This window comes from Lissotriton helveticus, chromosome 6 (assembly GCF_964261635.1).
Source record: "Lissotriton helveticus chromosome 6, aLisHel1.1, whole genome shotgun sequence".
Taxonomy (NCBI): Eukaryota; Metazoa; Chordata; class Amphibia; order Caudata; family Salamandridae; genus Lissotriton; species Lissotriton helveticus.
The window spans coordinates 1,467,158,568-1,467,178,541 of record NC_136067.1 but is presented as its reverse complement, the minus strand read 5'-3'; the positions used below and the strand labels follow the sequence as shown (position 1 = coordinate 1,467,178,541).

The window sequence follows — 19,974 nt, the reverse complement described above, 5'->3', positions numbered from 1 at the left end:
GGCATGGTGATGCAAGTGCATATATACGTCACCAAACTGCGGCTGCTGTAGCCACATGATGCATAGTGGAGCTTGTGTGATGACACATGAGGATACAGATCATCACGCTTTTTCTTTCTTTTGCCGATGCTGTTCAACATCAGCAATAGCCATTCTTTTTTCTTCCAGCCGCTGCAGTAGAGCATCTGAGAAAGTGCCCTGGCAAACAAAGCCTTTTCTGCATTGGCAAGAGCCTAAAGTTGAGATACATTGGCTTTGCCAATGCTTGCTCTTTCCTGCAGCTCTCTGGTCGCAGTAGCCCCAGGTGTGAGCTCAGAAAGTAGGGTAAACACAGTTATCTGGTAGAGCAAATCCTATTCCAAGGTGAAAGAGAGAAAAGCCTGAGAAACAGAACATGTGTCAGAGGGGGGGGCGACCGCCCCTGCAGTGCTGAGCCCAGCCACTTCACACCGACAACATGGAGGCAGCACGGAGGGCCAGCCTGCTTCGGCTCTGGTGCCTGCTGGTTCTAGTCTTTCATTTTGTGTCACTCGCATCTGCAGATGACAACAAGGTGGATGGTGGATCTCCACGCGCCATGCCTGGCGACGCCTTCCACAACAAATCCATCATCATGGATCACCAGTAAGTAACATCTCGATGGCCCAGGCTTAAAAAATGTACTGCAAAATGACCACCGTACTAGGCCGTGTTTCATAATCTGAGGTACTTTTTTTAATCTAAATGTAATTTAGAATAATTTTTAATCTAAATGTAAATTAATCTAAATGTATCTTTTGTTTAGCATTTCTTGTTTGTGGGCAGTTGCTTTGAAAGTGAAACTGTTAAACTGATTTTAGCAAACCTGGTAAGTTTATCATTTTTTATGGGGTGTTATAAATAGGATTGTGTTCTATTATATTTTTACTGTAACACTAAAACTATTATCAATGGTTCTGTCATCCGAGTGGAACCTTGGAATCCCAATACTATTATTTCTGACGATGGTACACGCAGTGCTTAATGTGCAAATAAATAAGCAGGTAAGAGCAGGGTGCCAAGTTTTCTCTAGGTGCCCACCACAGGCGTTGCTTAATGCCAGGCACGCAGAATACCAAAGCAGCGAGCTTAGATTGAACTTCCTTTCTTCTACCACCCGCATCCCCCTGTCACTTTATCTCACTTTTTCATACTTTTTCTTGCTGGTTCTTCTTCATCCCAGTTGTCTCCCTTGTCACTGTCTTTCTCTTACTCCTTCTTTCTGCCTTTTCTGCCTCTTTCTCTCTTGAACTAGGTCAAGTCTGATGATAACAAATAAGCCTCGGTCCCCAAACTTCAGTGGCGGTGCCCACCACTTGCAACCACCGGCACAAGTTAAGCAACAGGTAGAAGTTAGACTCTTATGACAAGACATGTACTATCCAATATTGGGCGCATTGTTTGTACAGTACTGGAGCCGAGGTACCTACGAGTTTTGAAGATGTGCTCTTAGCTTTAATGTTTGGATTGGACTTGAAAGAAAATATTGGTTTTAATCTTTTTTTTGGCGGGAGGGCAGCCTGGTGCCTAGTTTCAGTCACAGGCAGCAATAGTTGGAAATTGGTTCTGCTACACCATCAAATTAAGTGATACCACCATAGTCAATGTTGACATTTCTGTCCTTTCATTCTTGCCTGGGCGATTTTCTTTTTTCCACGGAACTGAAAAAATATGAAAACCACTCTTTTCTTTGAAAAGTCATGAATTCTTGCTTCGCAATGATTTGACAGTTCAGTGTGTGTGGGGATGGCAGAAAGCCCCCCACATTCAACAAAAAACAGCAGAATTAGTTGAAATTTGCCTAGAGGAATAGATTTTCATAAAGTGGCAAATCCGTTCCTTCCATGAAATTGTTTCTATGAGCGTTTTTCGCCTGTTACACGTTTTTGCTGGAATGTTTTGCCCAAGTGCCCGGTTCTGCTAACTTAATGTAGTAGTAAAACACCTTTTTTAATTAATGTTGCTCTATGAACTTATGAACTGTAGAGTAAAAGGGGCATACATTGCTCTTTTTATAATTATTATCAATTTGGCCCAATGCAATTGTTAGTTCCTTAAAGCTTTCCCCTTTGATTGAGAATGGCAACATTTGATGAAAACATAATACCAATAGGGGTGTAGATACAGTGAACTCGACAAGGGCCTAAACACTAGTGTTTCCGGGTTGATCAGAAAATATAAAACGTGATGAAAAAGTTAAAGGGTAGTCTAAACATTTTTACTGGATGTACCTTTTTCGAAAGTTTATGGTGCGACGACGACCGTCCAAACAGTCAAAAGTGAAGTGGGCCTCAAATATTGATCTATTACTAAATCACTACTGAATGTTAATTATAGAACTCACAGTGCGTGATCTAATGTGTTAACAAAGTGGTTTAGTTGCTGTAAACAAATGACAGATGAGCCCAGAAATCCATCACCAGTCGTGAATGGTTTTGCATTATATCCAATGAAGACAGCTGCTATAAGGGCAAGTCCAAATAGCTATAAGAGCACCAGACTGCAAGAAATTGGTTCAACAATTACCTAACTGCTATGAGAAAGGGAGCTCCGAAGCAGTAAAATATAATTTTGCCTGAGACTCCATATTTCTTTTACTTGTGCGGATTTAAGTAGTGAAGGAACCAGGTTTAAGCCATGGACTCGGCTCAACATTCTGGAATTGTGGGCAAATCTGTTAAAGAAAGAAAAACATGTCGTATAATCTGTTGCCCATGTAAAAGTGCTCTTGTTGCTTTGGGCCAAGTATGTGCTATACAAAACTGAAAAAGTATATAGAATTGCACTTGATCAGCTACGCCTGCACCAAGAAAACACCATGAAACCTTGTTGACGTTTGCCTAGTAATCCAAAATGTACTTGCCTTATTCTGAAATAAAGGCAAGTACTGAGTGGTTACCTTTCAAACCCACTATTGTTCTAAATAGAGTAAAAGATTTTCAAATAAAGTAAAAAAAAAATTAAAAAAAAGATGTCCTCATGATTTCACAATTTAGTTTAGCTGGGATTAAAACCTTCCTCATTCCAAAGCCTAAAACGTATCCTTCCCTGAAAAAAGATAGGGTTCATGGCAACTGAAGTTTCAACTATCATGTGTAGAAGTTCAATATAGCTAAAAAATAAAAAAGTAAGCTGATTATGACTTAAAGGCCGAATTTAAACTTCCCTCTACTCAGGTGTATGACTTGTCATTTCCCCCAGTGGTCACTCCTCTACTCAGCATGCTTAAATCCTGATTAAATCCTGTAATATGCACCCTCTCTATACTTTCCCGAATGCCTCTGTAATGCAATAGCACGGATGATGACCATGCAATGATGTTCTTGTAAGTCAGATATACAACCAGCATTTATAATAACACTGATCGGTACTTGTCTGTCCCCTAGCCACCTAGAAGAAGATCTGAAGCATCAAATTGGCGAGACTGACCTGGAAAAATTATCGGAAGAAGAACTTGAATTTTACTACTTCACGTAAATATGCTTTCAAAATGTTATGAAACACGTTTCACACATCCCATACATATTAGGCACAGACGACACTCATTGTCACAACTATTATTACACATCGCATATTTTTCAACATTAAGCGTTATATTTACAACACTGGTGGCACAGGGCACCCCAGCTAATCACCTTGCTGCGCTGCCCTGCCCTGTGTCACAGGGAAAGGGTAGGAATGTGCCGTATTTAAAAGAATCTGGCGCATTGCTGCATTTTTTTCTTGCTCTGGCGCCATTTTGGCAGCCTAGCGCCAACGCAGGCACCCTTGATGCAAGGGTGCCTGTGTTCTAGGCAGGATTGTTTTTGTGCAGGAATGGGCACCTTACTACACAAGAACATTCCTTCGAGGGTTTTTCCTCTTTCTATGTGTGCTGCATTCTGCAGCACACAGGAAGAAGGAAGAAATGAGGAAACAAAGATATTTCTCGTTGTTACACACCAAATGGCCACATGGGGAGGTGTAAGATTTTGGAGCATTTCCAGCTTTTCAAGTCCTTGTTAATCTAGGAATGTGTTAAAAAACATGCGAGTTGCGTGAGAACACCCACCGTAATGTCTATGGAACGCCTCCCTTGCGTAAGGCGACACAGTGATTTGAGCCGCGTTGCCTTACTTACGATTTTTTAAGCCAGACAAAGTGGCTTTGCATGGCTTCAGAAATCTGACTTAGAGGTTTGCGTCACAGATGTACCACGTTGCATAGTGCAAGCATGACATAAAGCTCTCATAAATTTGCCCTTAAATCTCTAGCATGGAGCAGTTGGAAAGAGAAAGAAGTGCAGCGTCCGTTTAAAGAATACGTATATTACAGCTTATGATGTTGATTGTTATTTTGTGAATGGTCGCGGAGTAGGCACACTTCCAGTGACATGTTTTCAATTCTAATTTCACAGACCTATTTTAGGAATATTTCAGAGTGACTTTCAAGACTATGGGCCATATTTATGAGTCACTTGCCCCACCTTAACATCACTGTTTGTGATGCTCCAGCAGGGCAAACCATGAAATCATATCTATGAAGCCACGCAAAGTCACTTTGCGTGTCTTTGAATTGCCTCATAGATGTGGAGTTAGGCAATGCAAATTGATACGTTGACTTACTCTGCACTGGGGTAGCATTTCATGGGCATTGTGGTGGGTGTTCTCACACAACACCCATTAATTTTAATGCTTCCCCAGATTTACAAAACAATGTAAACCTCCAGATGCACCAAGAGCTCGTTTTTAACTCTTCCCATGTGTGCTGCACTCATCAGCACACTAGAAAGAGGAAAAAGCCTCCCAGGATTGATTTTGTACAGGAAGGTGCCCCTTCCTGCACGAAAACAATCCTGCAGACAACACAGGCAACCTTCCACAATGGTGCAAGGGTTCCTGCATTGGTGCTATGCTGCCGAAACAGCGCCACCACTGGGGTAAATGACCGGAACGCACTGTATTATATAAATACGGTGCATTCCTGCTTTTTTACGTAGGGCTGTCCTGCCCTATGCCAAAACTCCATAAATGAGGCCCTTTACTCATAAATACACATCAGTATCACAGAAAACGAATCTTGAATGAATGTTACTTTAGGACACAAATCGCAGGTAAGTTGAAAATTATTTATTAATAGACAGCAGGACCAGAGGACAGCAACACAATGAACGTGCTGATCTTATTATTCTCTGTTGGGTCTTAATCCAGATCCGTGCACAATCTCCTGTTTGCTCATGAATCCGGAGTCTATCCTAGGAAGAAACGGTTCATCCTGGGTGTTTTTGCCCAATATTTTCCACCTGTTAAAAGGTCATGCAAGCCATGCAGGCAAAAAGTTTGTATTGCAAGTATGAGCAGTGTGGAATGGCTAATTTCAAGTTATTCCCCATTCTGAAGTGAGTTAATTGCTATAAGGTTAAAGTTTGTGCCTCTTGGTAAATACTGTACCCCGCGGTATTCATATTTCAATGGCAAATTGCGGCCCATTCATAAAGAAGCCCTTAGTCACACTTGGGCATTACCCAGACTTCCACCCAAAACGCAGGGCCTGATTTACAGGACAAGTAATGGGACAAGCCTCTGATTTCTGTAGGATGTGCTTTGTCTGGAGGCATATTAGCTGGTGGAATGTTGCCACCTAAGGGATGGTATGTTGGAAAGTAGCACTGTAGGACTCTTCTTTTTGTTTAACACTTCCTCCAGAAATTGAAGGATTTCCATTACCACTCTACCGTAACACAGGTCTGAAATCCAACTTGCAGACCAAACAGTTTGAACGCATCTACCCCTCCCCTGGGGGAACTGTATTGAGGTGGAAGGCTTTCTTCCTGTGGGGACAAGATTGCCTAAACTTTGTGCTGTCCAACCAGCACCCTTCTAGTCCCTACTTCTCGCCTCGCTTCCAAATGCATAATATGTGCATCCCTGAGAAACCACAACTTCTTAGATACAAAGGTAGTAAACATAGCAGCGTATTTACAAGCCCCTTGAGCTGCTGGTGCATCACTTTTGCGTGGCTTTTCACGGCCATATAGATATGGTATAAGGTAATGCAGTGCAAACCCCTGCATTGCCTTACCCTGCATTAGAGGTCGTTCCATGGGCATTGCGGTGGGTTTTCCCATGCAAAATGCATGGGTTTGATACAGTCCCAGATTTACAAGGATCAGTAAACCTGGGAATGCGTCAAAACTGTAGGCCTCCCCAGGGGAGGTGTATCAAGGAGAAAAATCTCTAATATTTCCTCTTTCTATATGTTCTGCATCATGCAGCACACATAGAAAGAGGAAAAAGCCTCCATGGATTGTTTTTGTGCAGGAAGGAGTCCCTTACTTTTTCTGTGTTCTGCATCCTGCAGCACACATACAGGAAAAAGCGTCCATGGATTGTTTTTGAGCAGGAAGGTGTCCCTCCCAGCACAAACACAATCCTTCCAACAACGCAGACATGCTTGCACCATGGTGCAAGGGTGCCTGCATTGGCACTAGGCACCAAATTGTGCGCCGGCGCAGATAGAAAAGACAGGAATGTACTGTATCTTGTAGTTACAGTGCATTCTGCTTTTTTGAATTGGCGTAGGTCAGCACAGCAAAAAGACTTGTTGCGATGCCCTATGCCACTTCATTCTAAATGAGGCCTGTGGTGTTTATTGCTCCCGTCTCCTCCATTGTCCCTTTCAGATATGGGCTGAAAAATTGCAAATGGATGCCTTTGCAGCACAGAGGCGGTAAATATAAAGAATTAGTTACCTTTAATTTTTTTAGGTAGCTTATTACATATGGGATAAAGTACCCTCTACCATGCATTAAAACATTATTGCAAGTCACTGAGAAGTCACTTTGTTAGATCATGAAACTGCAAGGTGACTTGCAATTTCCTGTTCACGTAAAGCAGAGGGTATTTTATTCCTTGTAATACATGGTCACACCATCACCCTTCCACAAATGACTTAAATCCCTGGAATGTTGCTCTTTCATATGCAAGAGATTTTATGGGTGCAGACATGAAGAATAAAAGCAATACTGTAGTGCAATATTAAGCACACTAAACATCTGGCAATAATTTGCATTGCTGTAAAAATGTAGATAAGATTAGAAAGGGCCATAGCTCAGAATATGTAGAAACATGTACAGGCTATTTATTTCCTTTAATGACCTAAAGCATGCAAAAATTACACGTTTAAATAAATATTTCATTTTTGCTGTTAACTGTTCATGATCAGCAGAAAGGATCTTGAACAGAACGAAAAGCCAGTACTTTCTTTCCTTGTTTAACTTGACGTTACACTTTTCCTGTGATAAACTTATTCCAAGTGAGAAGCTATATATCATTTCGTTATTTCAGGTCATTAGAGCTGTCAGAAGTCAACTAAAAATATATCAGATACAGGATTTTAAATCTGGAATGCAGGCACTCACATATTTTTAAATTGTCTTCCAGAGAGAACTTAATTTTGCTATTTCTAAATTACCTTTTTAAGTTTCCATCTTGTCGACACTATTCGAAACGATTCCAATTTGACTTAACAGCTTCTCCAGCTGTGACATCCAACTAATGTTAAATTAAATTTTTCTCTCCGGAAGAGCGTTTGTGACCCCGGACAGCACGCATAAAACAAGTCCTGAAGGGCATGAATGTCTTCCTCAGTGGGCACAGTACCAGCTCTGTGTCAGGATTATAACCAACTACATATGTATCTGAATACATCTATGTACATAATGATATAGCCCTTTTGAAAATTTCTGCACCGCACTAGTTGCTGAAAACTACCTTCTTCAATAAACGTTATTTCGGTCAATATGACCTTAGAAGTACAGACACAATACATACAAATACATTTGGAACTGCATAGAAAATCAATTGCATGTAGTGAGAAGCAAATAATAAAAACAGTAGTGGACATTGCTGGCACACATATGAAGTAAATCATTTCCACACTCAATTTTAAAACGGGGGCTTGTTCAAAGCAGGGGACAAGGATTCCTTTTTGGAAAGTGCATAGTGCGAATAAATAAATAATTGAAATAAAAACAATGTTCATAAAAAGATGACCGCGATTATTACCACTAGTTTAATGCAGCAGTTGGCGTGGCCTACCACTGGGAGCCCCACGATGCAGGCTGCTTCTGCATGAGGTTTTCACAACAATTGTGGTAGTAGACTAGTAAACTGCTCGGGGACAGGAAACAATACTACAGATTTTTTTTAAACATTGAGTATACAAAAAATATACATGCTTTAAAAACATATGAAGTAGAAAAACAATTTTCCTGTGACATATTTGGAAGACCTACATACATAGCTCGGATAAAATGATAAAAGCAAGACCTAGTTTTAAAACTGGCAAAGGTGACCATAAATAAATGTATGTTTCCTGGTAATTGATGATAGGATTATTTCATTTCCTTCAGAATCATCATCTTAACTATTTAAGGATGCTTTTAAAAATATCCTGCGGATACACCACATAGAAAACACAAATCTGCAACTGAGTAAACAATCGGGATACTACAATCGTGTTTCAGTATCCTGAAAGCCTCAGAGCAGTGCCTAGTTCCAATGTTTCTACAAATCTGCACCAGCCATCGTTTTCTTGCCTTATGGTAGCCAGGACAACTAAAAAACACATGGAGTACTGACTCTGCAGGGCAGTCACATGCCGGGCACTTCAGGACTTGCGGACCCCCCCCACTTGTGCTTAAAAAGCGGAGAGGCAAACCCCATGCCTAAACTGAAGAAAAAGCTTTCTAGCAGCTGCAGGCTTGATGTCATCCAGGGCCGGCTCAAAGCTGTACCTATCTTTGATTTCTGAAAAGGCTGAGGTTAACCTGCCTACTCGAGGGCTACTATGAAGCTGTGCCATTTTATACTCCCCATAATGGGCCTTTAACAATTTCTTGGGGAGTGAGGTGCAAGCGAGCGCAGGGTCAGCCCAGAGTTCCCCCAACCCCATGCTGGCTAGCATGTGCTTGATATATGCAAGCCACAGCAGTTTGGCTGCCCCCCGCAGGTTCATCACTTCTTTTAATTCCTCCCTGTGTGATAGAAGTTCTGGAGTAACCCACAGGCGGCGCCAATACAATAAAGGTCTATGGTTAGATACATTGGTGATTGCCCTAACACCCAGATCTAATCGGAGCAGAGTTAGCGGGGTGCTCCGTGGAAGATTTAACAACTGACTAAGAAAGTTGTTCTCAGCCTGCGTTAGGTTCTCAGAACTAGAGTGGCCCCATAGTTCTGCGCCATATAGCGCCCCCCCCCCCCCCCCCGGGCTTGAACATTATAAATTTCAATGGCAGGACTCACTGGTTTCTGGCTGGACTTACAAAAAACTTCATGATACCACCTGACGATTGTGACAATTTTAGTGATGATTTTTTAATCTATGCCCCCCAATTCATGGTCTCTGTGATTGTAATGCCGAGATAATTGAAAGAGGAAACTCTCTCGAGGGGTTTACCATTTAGTGAAGAGTTTGCTCATGTGCTTTTAGGGCTGTTAAACGCCATAAATTTGGTTTTCTGTAGGTTAATTTCTAATCCTCTTTCACTACAGAATGCTTCAAATCTATTGAGTACCCTCTGAATCCCCATGGGTGATTTAGATACTAATAGAGTGTCATCGGCAAACATCATTGCTGGGATTATATGGGAGGCTAGCTTGGGTGCATCAAGGTCTTTCTCTACAAGTAAACATTCTATTAGACCATGTATGTATAGACTAAAGAGAGTAGGGGCAAGCACACAGCCCTGTCGAACACCGCGTTGGATCGGGATGGGTGCAGTTAGCTTTCCATCCTTACCAAACCTGATTTGGGCAAAGTTTTCTTCATGCAGCCGCTTAATGAGTTGGGATAGATATGCTGGAACCCCCATCTCGTGGAGAACTGCCCGCAATTTTTCCCTTGGGACCAAATCAAAAGCTGACCTCAGGTCTACAAATATTAAGTAGAGGCGGCCACTCTCTAGACACACGATCTTCCAGTGTAATAGTTGTAGCCTGAGTATTTAGTCCAAAGTAGACAGTTTTTCTCTAAACCCTGCCTGTAGGGGGGGTAAGCATCTTCTGTTCCTCCATCCAAGTTTGTAACCTAAGCAGTAGTACACGCGCATTTTTTTTTCCATGATGTCTATGAGGCTGATCGGCCTATAATTCGTTGGTAATAGCGGTGAACCTTTTTTGTAAATGGGGATTATTTCAGCTCCGGCCCAACTGGGGGGAATCTGCATGCCTTGAAATATGGCATTAAATAACACCCAGAGGTATGGTGCCCATACAGATGGTTCACTGCGAAAAAGATCCCCAGGAATTTTATCTAGTCCAGGTGCTTTAATTGGAGCTATTTTAGCGAGGGCTTCCTTAATCTCATTTAAACTTATACTTGTACTAAAGCTATCGTCAGTGTTCATTGGTTTCCCCTATGTTGGCCGAATAGTCAGTCCCCGCAGGGCGTCCCTCACTTATCTCATCGTTCAGGGTATCTCCCTTAGAGTAGAGAGATACAAAATGGTCCCACCAGACCTCTTCTTCCAAATTCGGCTCTACCGGTGATTTAGCACCAGAGCTAACGGTGTTGACAACTTTCCAGAAGGTCCTCATATCGCTAGCTCCCAAGGAGCTTCTCAAAACATCCCACTTATCCATTTTCCACCCTTTTTTGGCTTCAGTAATGGCCACCTTATACCTTATAGGTCATCCTAGCAGTTTTAATTAACAGGCGATCATTGGCCTTGATGGACAGTACCAGCGATCTTTTGGCATTACGGCAATGATCATTATACCAAGGGTGGGGGGGGGGTTTCCAACTTGGCCGATTTGTTTTTTTGGGATAGAAGAAGTCTAATGTGACCTCTCCTAACCTGCCATGGTTCATTATAACCATCTCGGAGTCTATACTATCCCTGTGGTGAGTTGAGTTAGATGCTGTCAGAAGCACCGGGATTAGGGCTTCATATAAAGTGCCGAGTTTATCTTGTGACTGTCTTATGTCAGACCATCGCACTCTTCTCCTAAAATTTGAAAGTGTCAACCTAGCATCAGTTGGATTATCCATATTAAGGACACTCCCAGGATTGAGCTCTTTTAATTCAAGTACTAGCGTATAATGATCACTGTCTAGCCGTGGAATAACGTTAAAATCAATTAGCCTGTCCCAGGATTTGGAGTCAATTAAAATATAGTCTAATACAGAACCACGCTCATTTCTATGGAAGGTGTAACTTCTCGATGCATCAGACAAAGTTCTACCATTGCAAGCTCTTAGGGAGTGTTTCAAAGCAAGGCAGTTCATCTGGATCACCAGGGGCACCATTTTCTAACTGCTGGGCACCTGGTTTCCGGGATTGCCCAAAATGTATCCTCATCATATAGGCTATCCTGGAGCATTCCCTCTAGTGGCTCAAACTGACAATTGAAATCCTCTCCTAGGATCACCATATGGTTGTCTGCAATGATAGCTAAGAACGTAGTTAGTTCCTCCAGCGTTTTAGACTCCTTTCCCTGGGTAGTTGGTCTGGAGTACACGTTTAAAAGAGCTATGGAAATCTTTGATGGAAACTGCAGTATAACACATAAAATATCGTTGGATCCTGTGTCAATCTGCTTGGTCGTACAACCTAAGTGAACTCCCACTCATGTGCTAAGGCCTCCCGATGGTCTCCCTTCACCCCCTGATGTTGCGGGAATACTGAAAGTGGCAAAACCCAATTTGGGAACATCCCCTCTGGCCCATGTCTCCTGGAACATGCAAGTCTCGTATCTATATATATATATAAAAACGAAAGTATATCCGTCTGTCTGTCTGTTTGTCCTTTAGGCATTACTACACCATTCATACGATCGCCATGAAACTTTGGGAAGTTGTTGAGTACACTCCCGCGAAGGTTTCTGTCATTTTTATTTTTTATTTTTTTTTAAATCGGCCCCCCAGGGCCCTCATAATCTTTCGAATACTGAAATAGACAGCGAATTTGCGAGCATCGTCAACAGTTATGACCCCCAAACGGAAATCGATTGGTCAATCTACATCAGAAGCACGAAAGAAAAAGGCATTACGAGCTTCAGAAACAGACGAGCAACGGGAAGCAAATATTAGAAGCTGTTCGAATACAAACTGCTCAAGCCCGTAATGCTGTTCGAATACAAACTGCTTAAGCTGTGGTAAATAAATAAATAATACCCTATTTTTGACTAGACATATATCATAACAGATAGCTCAATAAATAAGAGTCAAGATTCGAGGTAGTAGGAGTTTTGCAGGTTTAATACAGCATAAGGACAGGAACAGGACAACCTGCATAGGAATAGGCTGACAGGGCCCAGCAGCTGCTGGGGCTGGATCTGGGATGAGCGCGCTGACTTTCAATAACAATACATGAGCATATATACATAACGCAAACACATAGCATTACATTGCAGTAGGCGTAGCAGTGGGTGGAGCAGAAGGTGTGACGCGTAGCAGTCGCGAAAGATAAGGGTGAAAAGAAGGTGTAACTGGGCGTATACATAGACATGTGATGCAAACGTAACAGAATATGTCATGAATGGGGCGGAAACCATGGAGGGGGCTACCTAAGGAGCCGGGACCTCTAACCTAATGGTGCGCGCAAACTGGCAATGACGTATTACTAGGAGAAGCTGGGGGCTATGAACTCTGTGCTAGGAGCAGAGACTGAAGTCTGGAGGGTCGGAGCGACATGTACCTAAACCCTATCTAGTATCTGATGTTTAGGGAACATGTTGATATAAACTAGAAGTTAGGAGGGGAAAGGCTGACTTGATTCTAAGACTGGACCATGCATTATTCTACATGTAATGCGTGATGAAGAATATTAAATGACCATTAAATGCAGTATTTCTCTAACGTGGAGCCGGAAAGGCTAGACAATGACGGAAACTATTGATGCGGTTCAGTAGCTTAGGAATGCAGAGAAGGAGGACTGAACTGATAACTGGAACTATAACATACTTTTGGCAGACTCAGAGGCTGAGCCAGGCTGAACCGGGCACTGCGAGGCAGGAAGTAAGTGAAGGGTCGAGGATACAGGTGGGGGCTGTATCGCTCCTCAGCGAGGCTTCAGGAGACAGGAGCTGAATCTGATGTCCAGGCCCTTTTGAGGCCTAGAAACGGGGACTTTATAATAAAATAATGTGCACACTGAGAAACGTGGCAACGTAGCTTTACATAGGCCTGATATTCGTATTATTCACGAGGACTGGAAACTGGCATACTAGAGGTGGACACAACTGTAATTGCGTCATTAATCGGACATGGGGAATGCATATGCATATTTAATCATGCACACATAACATATGATGGATGACACGTAGGGACACAGAACATGGCAAAATTTACTTTTCCACATTCCCTCCTTGTCACTACGTTTCCATCAGGAAACATCAATATTCATGATACCATCTATCATTTCATACAGTATCATTTGCTCGTCTTGAATTATCCTGGAACGGGATTTAGAACGGGGCTTGGGACTAGGAATACAAGAGGTAGCACAAATGCCGCAAATCGCAGGGCCACATTGTATACAGAGGCAGCAGCTGAATATGATCGCTACTGCAATACCTACAAAGGACAATATTTTCCATCCCCATGCGGAAATTATATTCCAGAACCAACCGGACCATGTCCAGGTGCCTGGATCTTGGTGTATCAGATGGGCAATTTTATGGAGTCTGGTTATAGCTGAATAAACAGACGGCGCGTTATTTGGAATGAAAATGCAGCAACTAGATCCGATGACTCTACAGGCCCCGCCCCTATCGGCCAGTATGACGTCAAGGACGAGACGATTTTGCAAAACGACAAATCTCATAGCAGATTGCTCTTCAGTTAAGTTACCTAGAGCAGAGGCAGTCTCATTTACTACAGCTTCAAGGGTTCTGGTTAGTCTACGGATTAACTTACTATTCTGGACAGGTCCTATAAAGAAGAAGAAACCTCTATTGAAATCTGTATACTGTTCTAGAGCAGTTTCAGTATAATCGACAATTGGGGACTCCCTTCTATGTCTAACGTGTACTAGATGTGTATTTCTATGATAATCAGGTGGGGCTAGGAAAACTGGTGGCAGTAGGAAGGCAATGTAACAGGTTCCCTCCCAATCGAGGGGCAGACGAATATATGCGGTTTGACCACAAATAAAATATGAATGACGTGAAGCTTTGAAAATAGATTTCCCACTGTCACTATACTTGACAATAGTAGTACAATCACTATGTCCTACATGTACAGAACCCTTATTTCGGACACATAATTCGCCTTTGACTGGTAGTACTGAAATAGCAGGTAAGTCTGGAGTAGTATCAGACTGAACATTCAGGACCATGAAATTCGAAGAATAATTACCTAAATTATACACTTCATTTTCTAGATCTAAACCTGTTCTGTGGGGGAGACCTTGCTTGTCTGGGAAACATGTACTGTTAAGAAAAGACATATCTGTTGAGGATGACGTTAACGTGGACCATGCTCCACACGAACCATTATGTGAAAAAGGATAAGGAAAGAGTGGCAGAACTCCCTTCGGCATCTGGAAAGGGGGGAGTCGACTACACACCCAACAATTAGTGGCATTGCTGGTCTGGTGTGAGTAATGTAACATGCGGATAAATGAGTTATTACGCATAGCGAGGCGGTAGGACAGCTCGTGAGGGGGCAGATCACTAAACGTGTGCTCTACTGTAGCATTAGCAGACTTATTTACATGTGAAACTGGGAAACATAGGTAAAATGCATAACTGGTGCAGGAAATCATAAGGCTGGAAAACAATATGAAACATAGAAAAACGATACATCGGATTGAGTTTTGACTAACTCTCTCACTATGGGGGTCTATTTTATACATGTCAGAAACAGTCTAACCGTTTCACCTAGGGGAGGACTTAGACAATCAAACTGACTGACTTAATTTACTAGACCGTAGTTTTAACTTATACTCCTGCTGCGGAGGTTTCTCTAACAGGGGAGGGGTTGTAGCAATGTCTTTTGCGGGACAGTCCTTGAGAACAATGCTTTGGCAATCCTTCAAATCCTGGGAAATGTTCCTTAAGACGGGTTTCAGTCCATTAAAAAGTTTAATATGAGAAAGGTGCACCCAGCCTTTGCGTCCTTCCAACTTCACGGCTGTACGGGTGGTGAGGAGGACCTGTCGGGGCTCCTTCCAGCGGGGCTCCAGCGGACTTGATCTGTCAAAGTTGCGGACCATCACCATGGATCCTGGAACGATTTCATGCGGTGCCACCTCGGTATTGTCTGGAAATGCGGCGGCAACCTGTGAACGACATGAGTTGAGGGCAGACATCAAGGAAGCTAGGTAATCTGTCAGCATATTACTTGAAACATCGGTAATACTTCGGGGTCTAGGAGTACCCCACATATTTGGGGGGCGGCCGAAAACGACCTCATACGGGGACAGACCTGATCTGGAATGTGCGACCATGCGCATGAAAAATAGAGCAACTGGCAGAGCTACTAGCCAGTCCACACCTTTTTCTTGACAGACTTTGGCGATGCGGATTTTCAGGGTTTGATTATGTCTCTCAACGAGACCGGCTGCTTCAGGATGGCGTACACAATGGAACTTCCACTGGTACCCTAACAAAAGGGAAATATGCTTCATTAACTCTGAGGAGAATGGCTGGCCGTTATCAGAATATACGACTCTAGGGAGTCCATAACGAGGGAAGAATTCACGAACCAACTGCTTGGCAGTGGTCGCGGCTGTGTAATCTGGGACTGGATATGCTTCTGTCCACCTGGACAAAGCGCATACAACTACAAGGACATACTTGAAACCTCGACATCGCTCCATCTGAATATAATCCATCTGGAGGACTTCAAAAGGGTGGTCAGGGGGCTGGAATCCACCTTGTTCCACCGGGACACTTTTACCTGGATTAAACTGACAACATATCATACAGGTACGGACTTTCTGCTTGGCTGCAGCTCGTAAATGCTTGTTGAACCAAATGTTCTGGATACTATCTAACATAGCTTTTTCTCCTAAATGTGCTGGACTATGTGCGGTATTGATAATGACTTGAACCATAGAGTCGGGGAGAAACCATGTGGCTCTACCCTTTGTTAACCATCCTTGATCTGTCTGGACCCCTCCCTGTTCGGACCATTTCTTGATTTCTTCGGGAGTAGCATGTAACTGGATATCTATGACATCTTGAGTAGGGTCCTTAACTGTCATACATGTAGTCGGATCTGGAGTATGTGTCATGTTAACTGGAATGTCTGGAGTCTGGGCTGTAAGCTTGGCTGTGCGATCTGCTAGATCGTTACCCTGGGAAATAATGTCAGTGACTTTCGTGTGTGCCTTGCATTTCATGATGGCAATGGATGTCGGTAAATGTATTGCATCTAATAGAGCTTGGATAAGGAGACCATGCTGAATCTTGGTTCCATGAGAAGTCATGAAACCTCTCTCCTGCCAGAGCACTCCAAAGTCGTGTACGACTCCAAATGCGTAGCGTGAATCTGTGTAAACATTAACTTTCAGGTTCTTGGCGTGTATGCAGGCTTGTGTCAGAGCAACTAGCTCTGCTGCTTGAGCGGACAGAGTGTCAATACGGTGTGTCTTGATAACTTCGGTGTCAGTAGTCACTGCATACGCGGCGACTAGATCTCCTGTACTAGTTCTCATACATGAACCATCCACATAAAGTGTCAGGTCGGGGTCTGGTAACGGAGTATCTGTCAGATCTTGTCTTGGCTTTGTCGTAATGTTAACTACTTCCACACAGTCATGTGTGGCTGGATTTGAATTAACTGATGGTAACAGTGTAGCAGGATTTAAAACGTTGCAGCGTCTGATTTCTATGTGTGGCTGGAACAGTGTCAATTCATAACCTGTTAAACGTGCAATCGTCAAGTGCTGAGTTTGTGTTCGGTTTAAAAGAACTTCTACGGAGTGTGGAACCTGTACTGTCAGGGAGTGTCCTAAAACTATGGAATCACTTTGTCTGATAGCTAGTGCTGTGGCTGCAACTGACTTGAGGCACGCAGGCAGAGCCTGGGCTACAGGATCTAATGTGCTCGAAAAATAAGCACATGGCTTGTATTGTCCTGCTTGATCTTGTGTGAGAACAGATAATGCTGTACCTTCACGTTCTGTGACGAAAAGTGTAAAAGGCTTACTGTAGTTCGGTGTGGCTAGAACTGGAGCTTGACATAGGGCTTTCTTTAACTCGTTGAAACTAAATGTATGTTCAGATGTCCAAGGGAGGACAGTCGATGCGGCTGCCTCCTGTGTCGTTAACTGTATCAGTGGCTTGGCTAGAAATGCATACTGAGGAATCCATTGTCTACAATAAGAAGTAAGGCCGATAAAGGCACGTACCTCCTTCTGGGTCTTGGGCTGAGGAAGACTCGCTATTAACTGGATACGGTCTGGTGTCAACTGCCTACCCCTCTTGGACAGTAAGTGTCCTAAGTAGACCACTTGCTGGACACAGAATTGAAGTTTAGAAGGGGAAACCTTGTGCCCCATCTCGGCTAGGAAATACAAGACTGTAAGGGATGCTTGCTCGCAAGCACGTTCAGAACGGGCTGTGATCAGTAGATCATCGACATACTGGAGCAGGGCAGTGTCAGTTGGCATGTGAATGTTGTCTAGTTGTCTCTTGAGTGCTTGACTGTAAATACTAGGACTTTCTGTGAAACCTTGAGGAGCTCGTGTAAACATATAGCTCCTTCCATTCAAACAGAATCCGAAAAGAAACTGGCTGTCTGGATGAATTGGAACACTAAAAAATGCGTTCTTGAGGTCGATTACTGTAAAGAACATGGCTTCGGAATCAATGGCTGTCAATAGGGAAGAGATGTCTGGGACAACTGGGTACTGCGGAATAATACATTTATTAAGCTCTCGTAGGTCGATCACTAATCGATATACTGGGGGTGCATTTGGATCAGTACGTTTCATGACTGGAATGATCGGAGAATTGCATACGTTGGAGTCAGTTTCTACAACTACCCCTTGAGCGATGAGCTCGTCAATAATTTTGGATAAGGCTGCTACAGCCTCGGGTGGCAATCTGTACTGTCTGATTCGTGGTAACACTACACCTGGTTTGAGAGTCACACGATGGGGTGTGATTTGCATGTACCCTACATCAGTTGGACCTTGCGCCCATAGATGCTGTGGAACATTAGACAATCTTGGATCAAAATCACGTAAAACATAGTGACCCTTAAAGTCACGTAGGAACAGACGTATTCCCTCTGGTGAACAACATATAACTGCACCTAACTCTTTCAGTGTTTTAATGCCCAATAGGTTTTCTGGACATGACTTAGTAAGTAACAGATCAGTAGTACGGGACAATGGACCTACTTCTAGAGTAACTGGCTTTGAAATCTCATTTACGATAGGTTTTCCTGAAAATCCAAGGGAAACATTTCTTGAGCCTGAGAGCGGAGCCCCTGGAACTTCGGCGTGACTAATTGTGGTCCTACTTGCCCCTGTATCAATCAAAAACTTTCTGTCTTTCCCTAATACTTGACTGTGAACATAGGGACCCTCTTGATCTACAGGTATCTCGATGAGAGGCAAGCCTACCTCCCTCTCTAGGCTGTTTCATGAATACTGCTGATACTCTGGATACTCAGACTGTGCATACTGGTACATCTGCTGTGTGACATGCTGTGTTGCAGCAATAGGCTGCGGTACTGTAACTGTCTGTTGTGCATTCTGTGGCTGAGGAGTCTGTGAAACTTGCTCTTGTCTAGGCGGACGTGGTCTTTCTTTAGTCTTACCAGTAGCTATGTTGTGTTTCAGAACTGCACACTCATTTATAAAATGACCTGGCTGTTTACAATAATTGCAATTCCCTTTAACGGGAGCTGCAGGATGACTGGCTTGATTCGGACCCCTCTTCTGACTGTCTTGAGGAACAGATTGTGCAACTAATACTTTCATTTTCGTGTCTTTCATACGTTTTCTCTCGTGTTCTTGCTCTTCCCTGATTCTATTCTGGTGGTACTGGAGCATCTGGAGCATCTGGGACGGAGTATTAGCTTGCCAGGTGCTTTCGACTTTCAGAACTCGATTTTTAACTTGTGGACTTGAATTCTCGACTAATTTAGTAACAAAGAGATGAGGGTATGACTCGCTACTTGTCTTGAGGCCACTGTTGATACTGAAACATTTTTCAAATCTAGAATAAAAATCACTAATATCCTCGTCTTGCTTCTGTTTACAGGCTGAGATTGCATCCCAGTCTTCTTTTCTAGTTGTCAATAATCTGGGTAAAACTTGTATTAATAATTCTGGTAATTCTTTACATTTCTCTCCTAGACCGGTACCTGGTACTCGTGCCTTGTCTTCAGCTTCTAGAACTGCCCAATCGATCTTTTTCTCTCCCACCTCCCATTCTTTTTCCTTTAGCTTTTCATACACCCCTGCGGGCAACAGGACCTTTAACATTTTAATGATATCTGGGTAAGTGTATTCTCCCATACGGAGCATGTCTTTTAATTCTCTATGGAACCCTGCTGGATCTTTGTCATGACAGGGAATTAATTTCTTCATTTCGAGGAGTTCCATCTTTGTAATCGGGGTGTATACAAACACTCGTTGCATTTCACCGTCCTCTGTCTTAACTGGATGCACTTCTCGTAACGGGTTCTGTCTTTCTATGTAAAATGGTTTACTTTCTGGAGGTGAGACATGAACAAAATGCGGGTTCAGAAACGTTCTATATTTGTGACGCTGTTCTAGAATGCCACTAATTAAATCGGTACCTAAACCTCTCCATCTATACTGGAGTAACTCGTTCAGGATATCATGTAACGGACCTGGATCAGAGTGCTGACCCTCATACAGAGTAATGAGGTGCTGGATCATATACATACCCACCAGTCGCTGCTCGGCTGGGGGCAATTTCAGAAACATTTGTGCCACTATTTCGTCTGGAAAAGTGGTAGAATCAGTAATCCATCGGACTGCTG

At 43.0% G+C, this 19,974-nt stretch overlaps 1 protein-coding gene across 1 annotated transcript in view; it reads left to right on the top strand.

Moving 5' to 3' along the window:
* The first annotated feature begins 457 nt into the window (after window positions 1-457).
* Window positions 458-19,974, top strand: part of LOC144761795 (multiple coagulation factor deficiency protein 2 homolog) — a 61,653-nt gene continuing 42,136 nt past the window's right edge. The window contains exons 1-2 of the mRNA XM_078647043.1: window positions 458-624; window positions 3,405-3,491. Coding sequence (XP_078503169.1) covers window positions 458-624; window positions 3,405-3,491 — 254 coding nt within the window. The remainder of the gene's footprint in view (window positions 625-3,404; window positions 3,492-19,974) is intronic.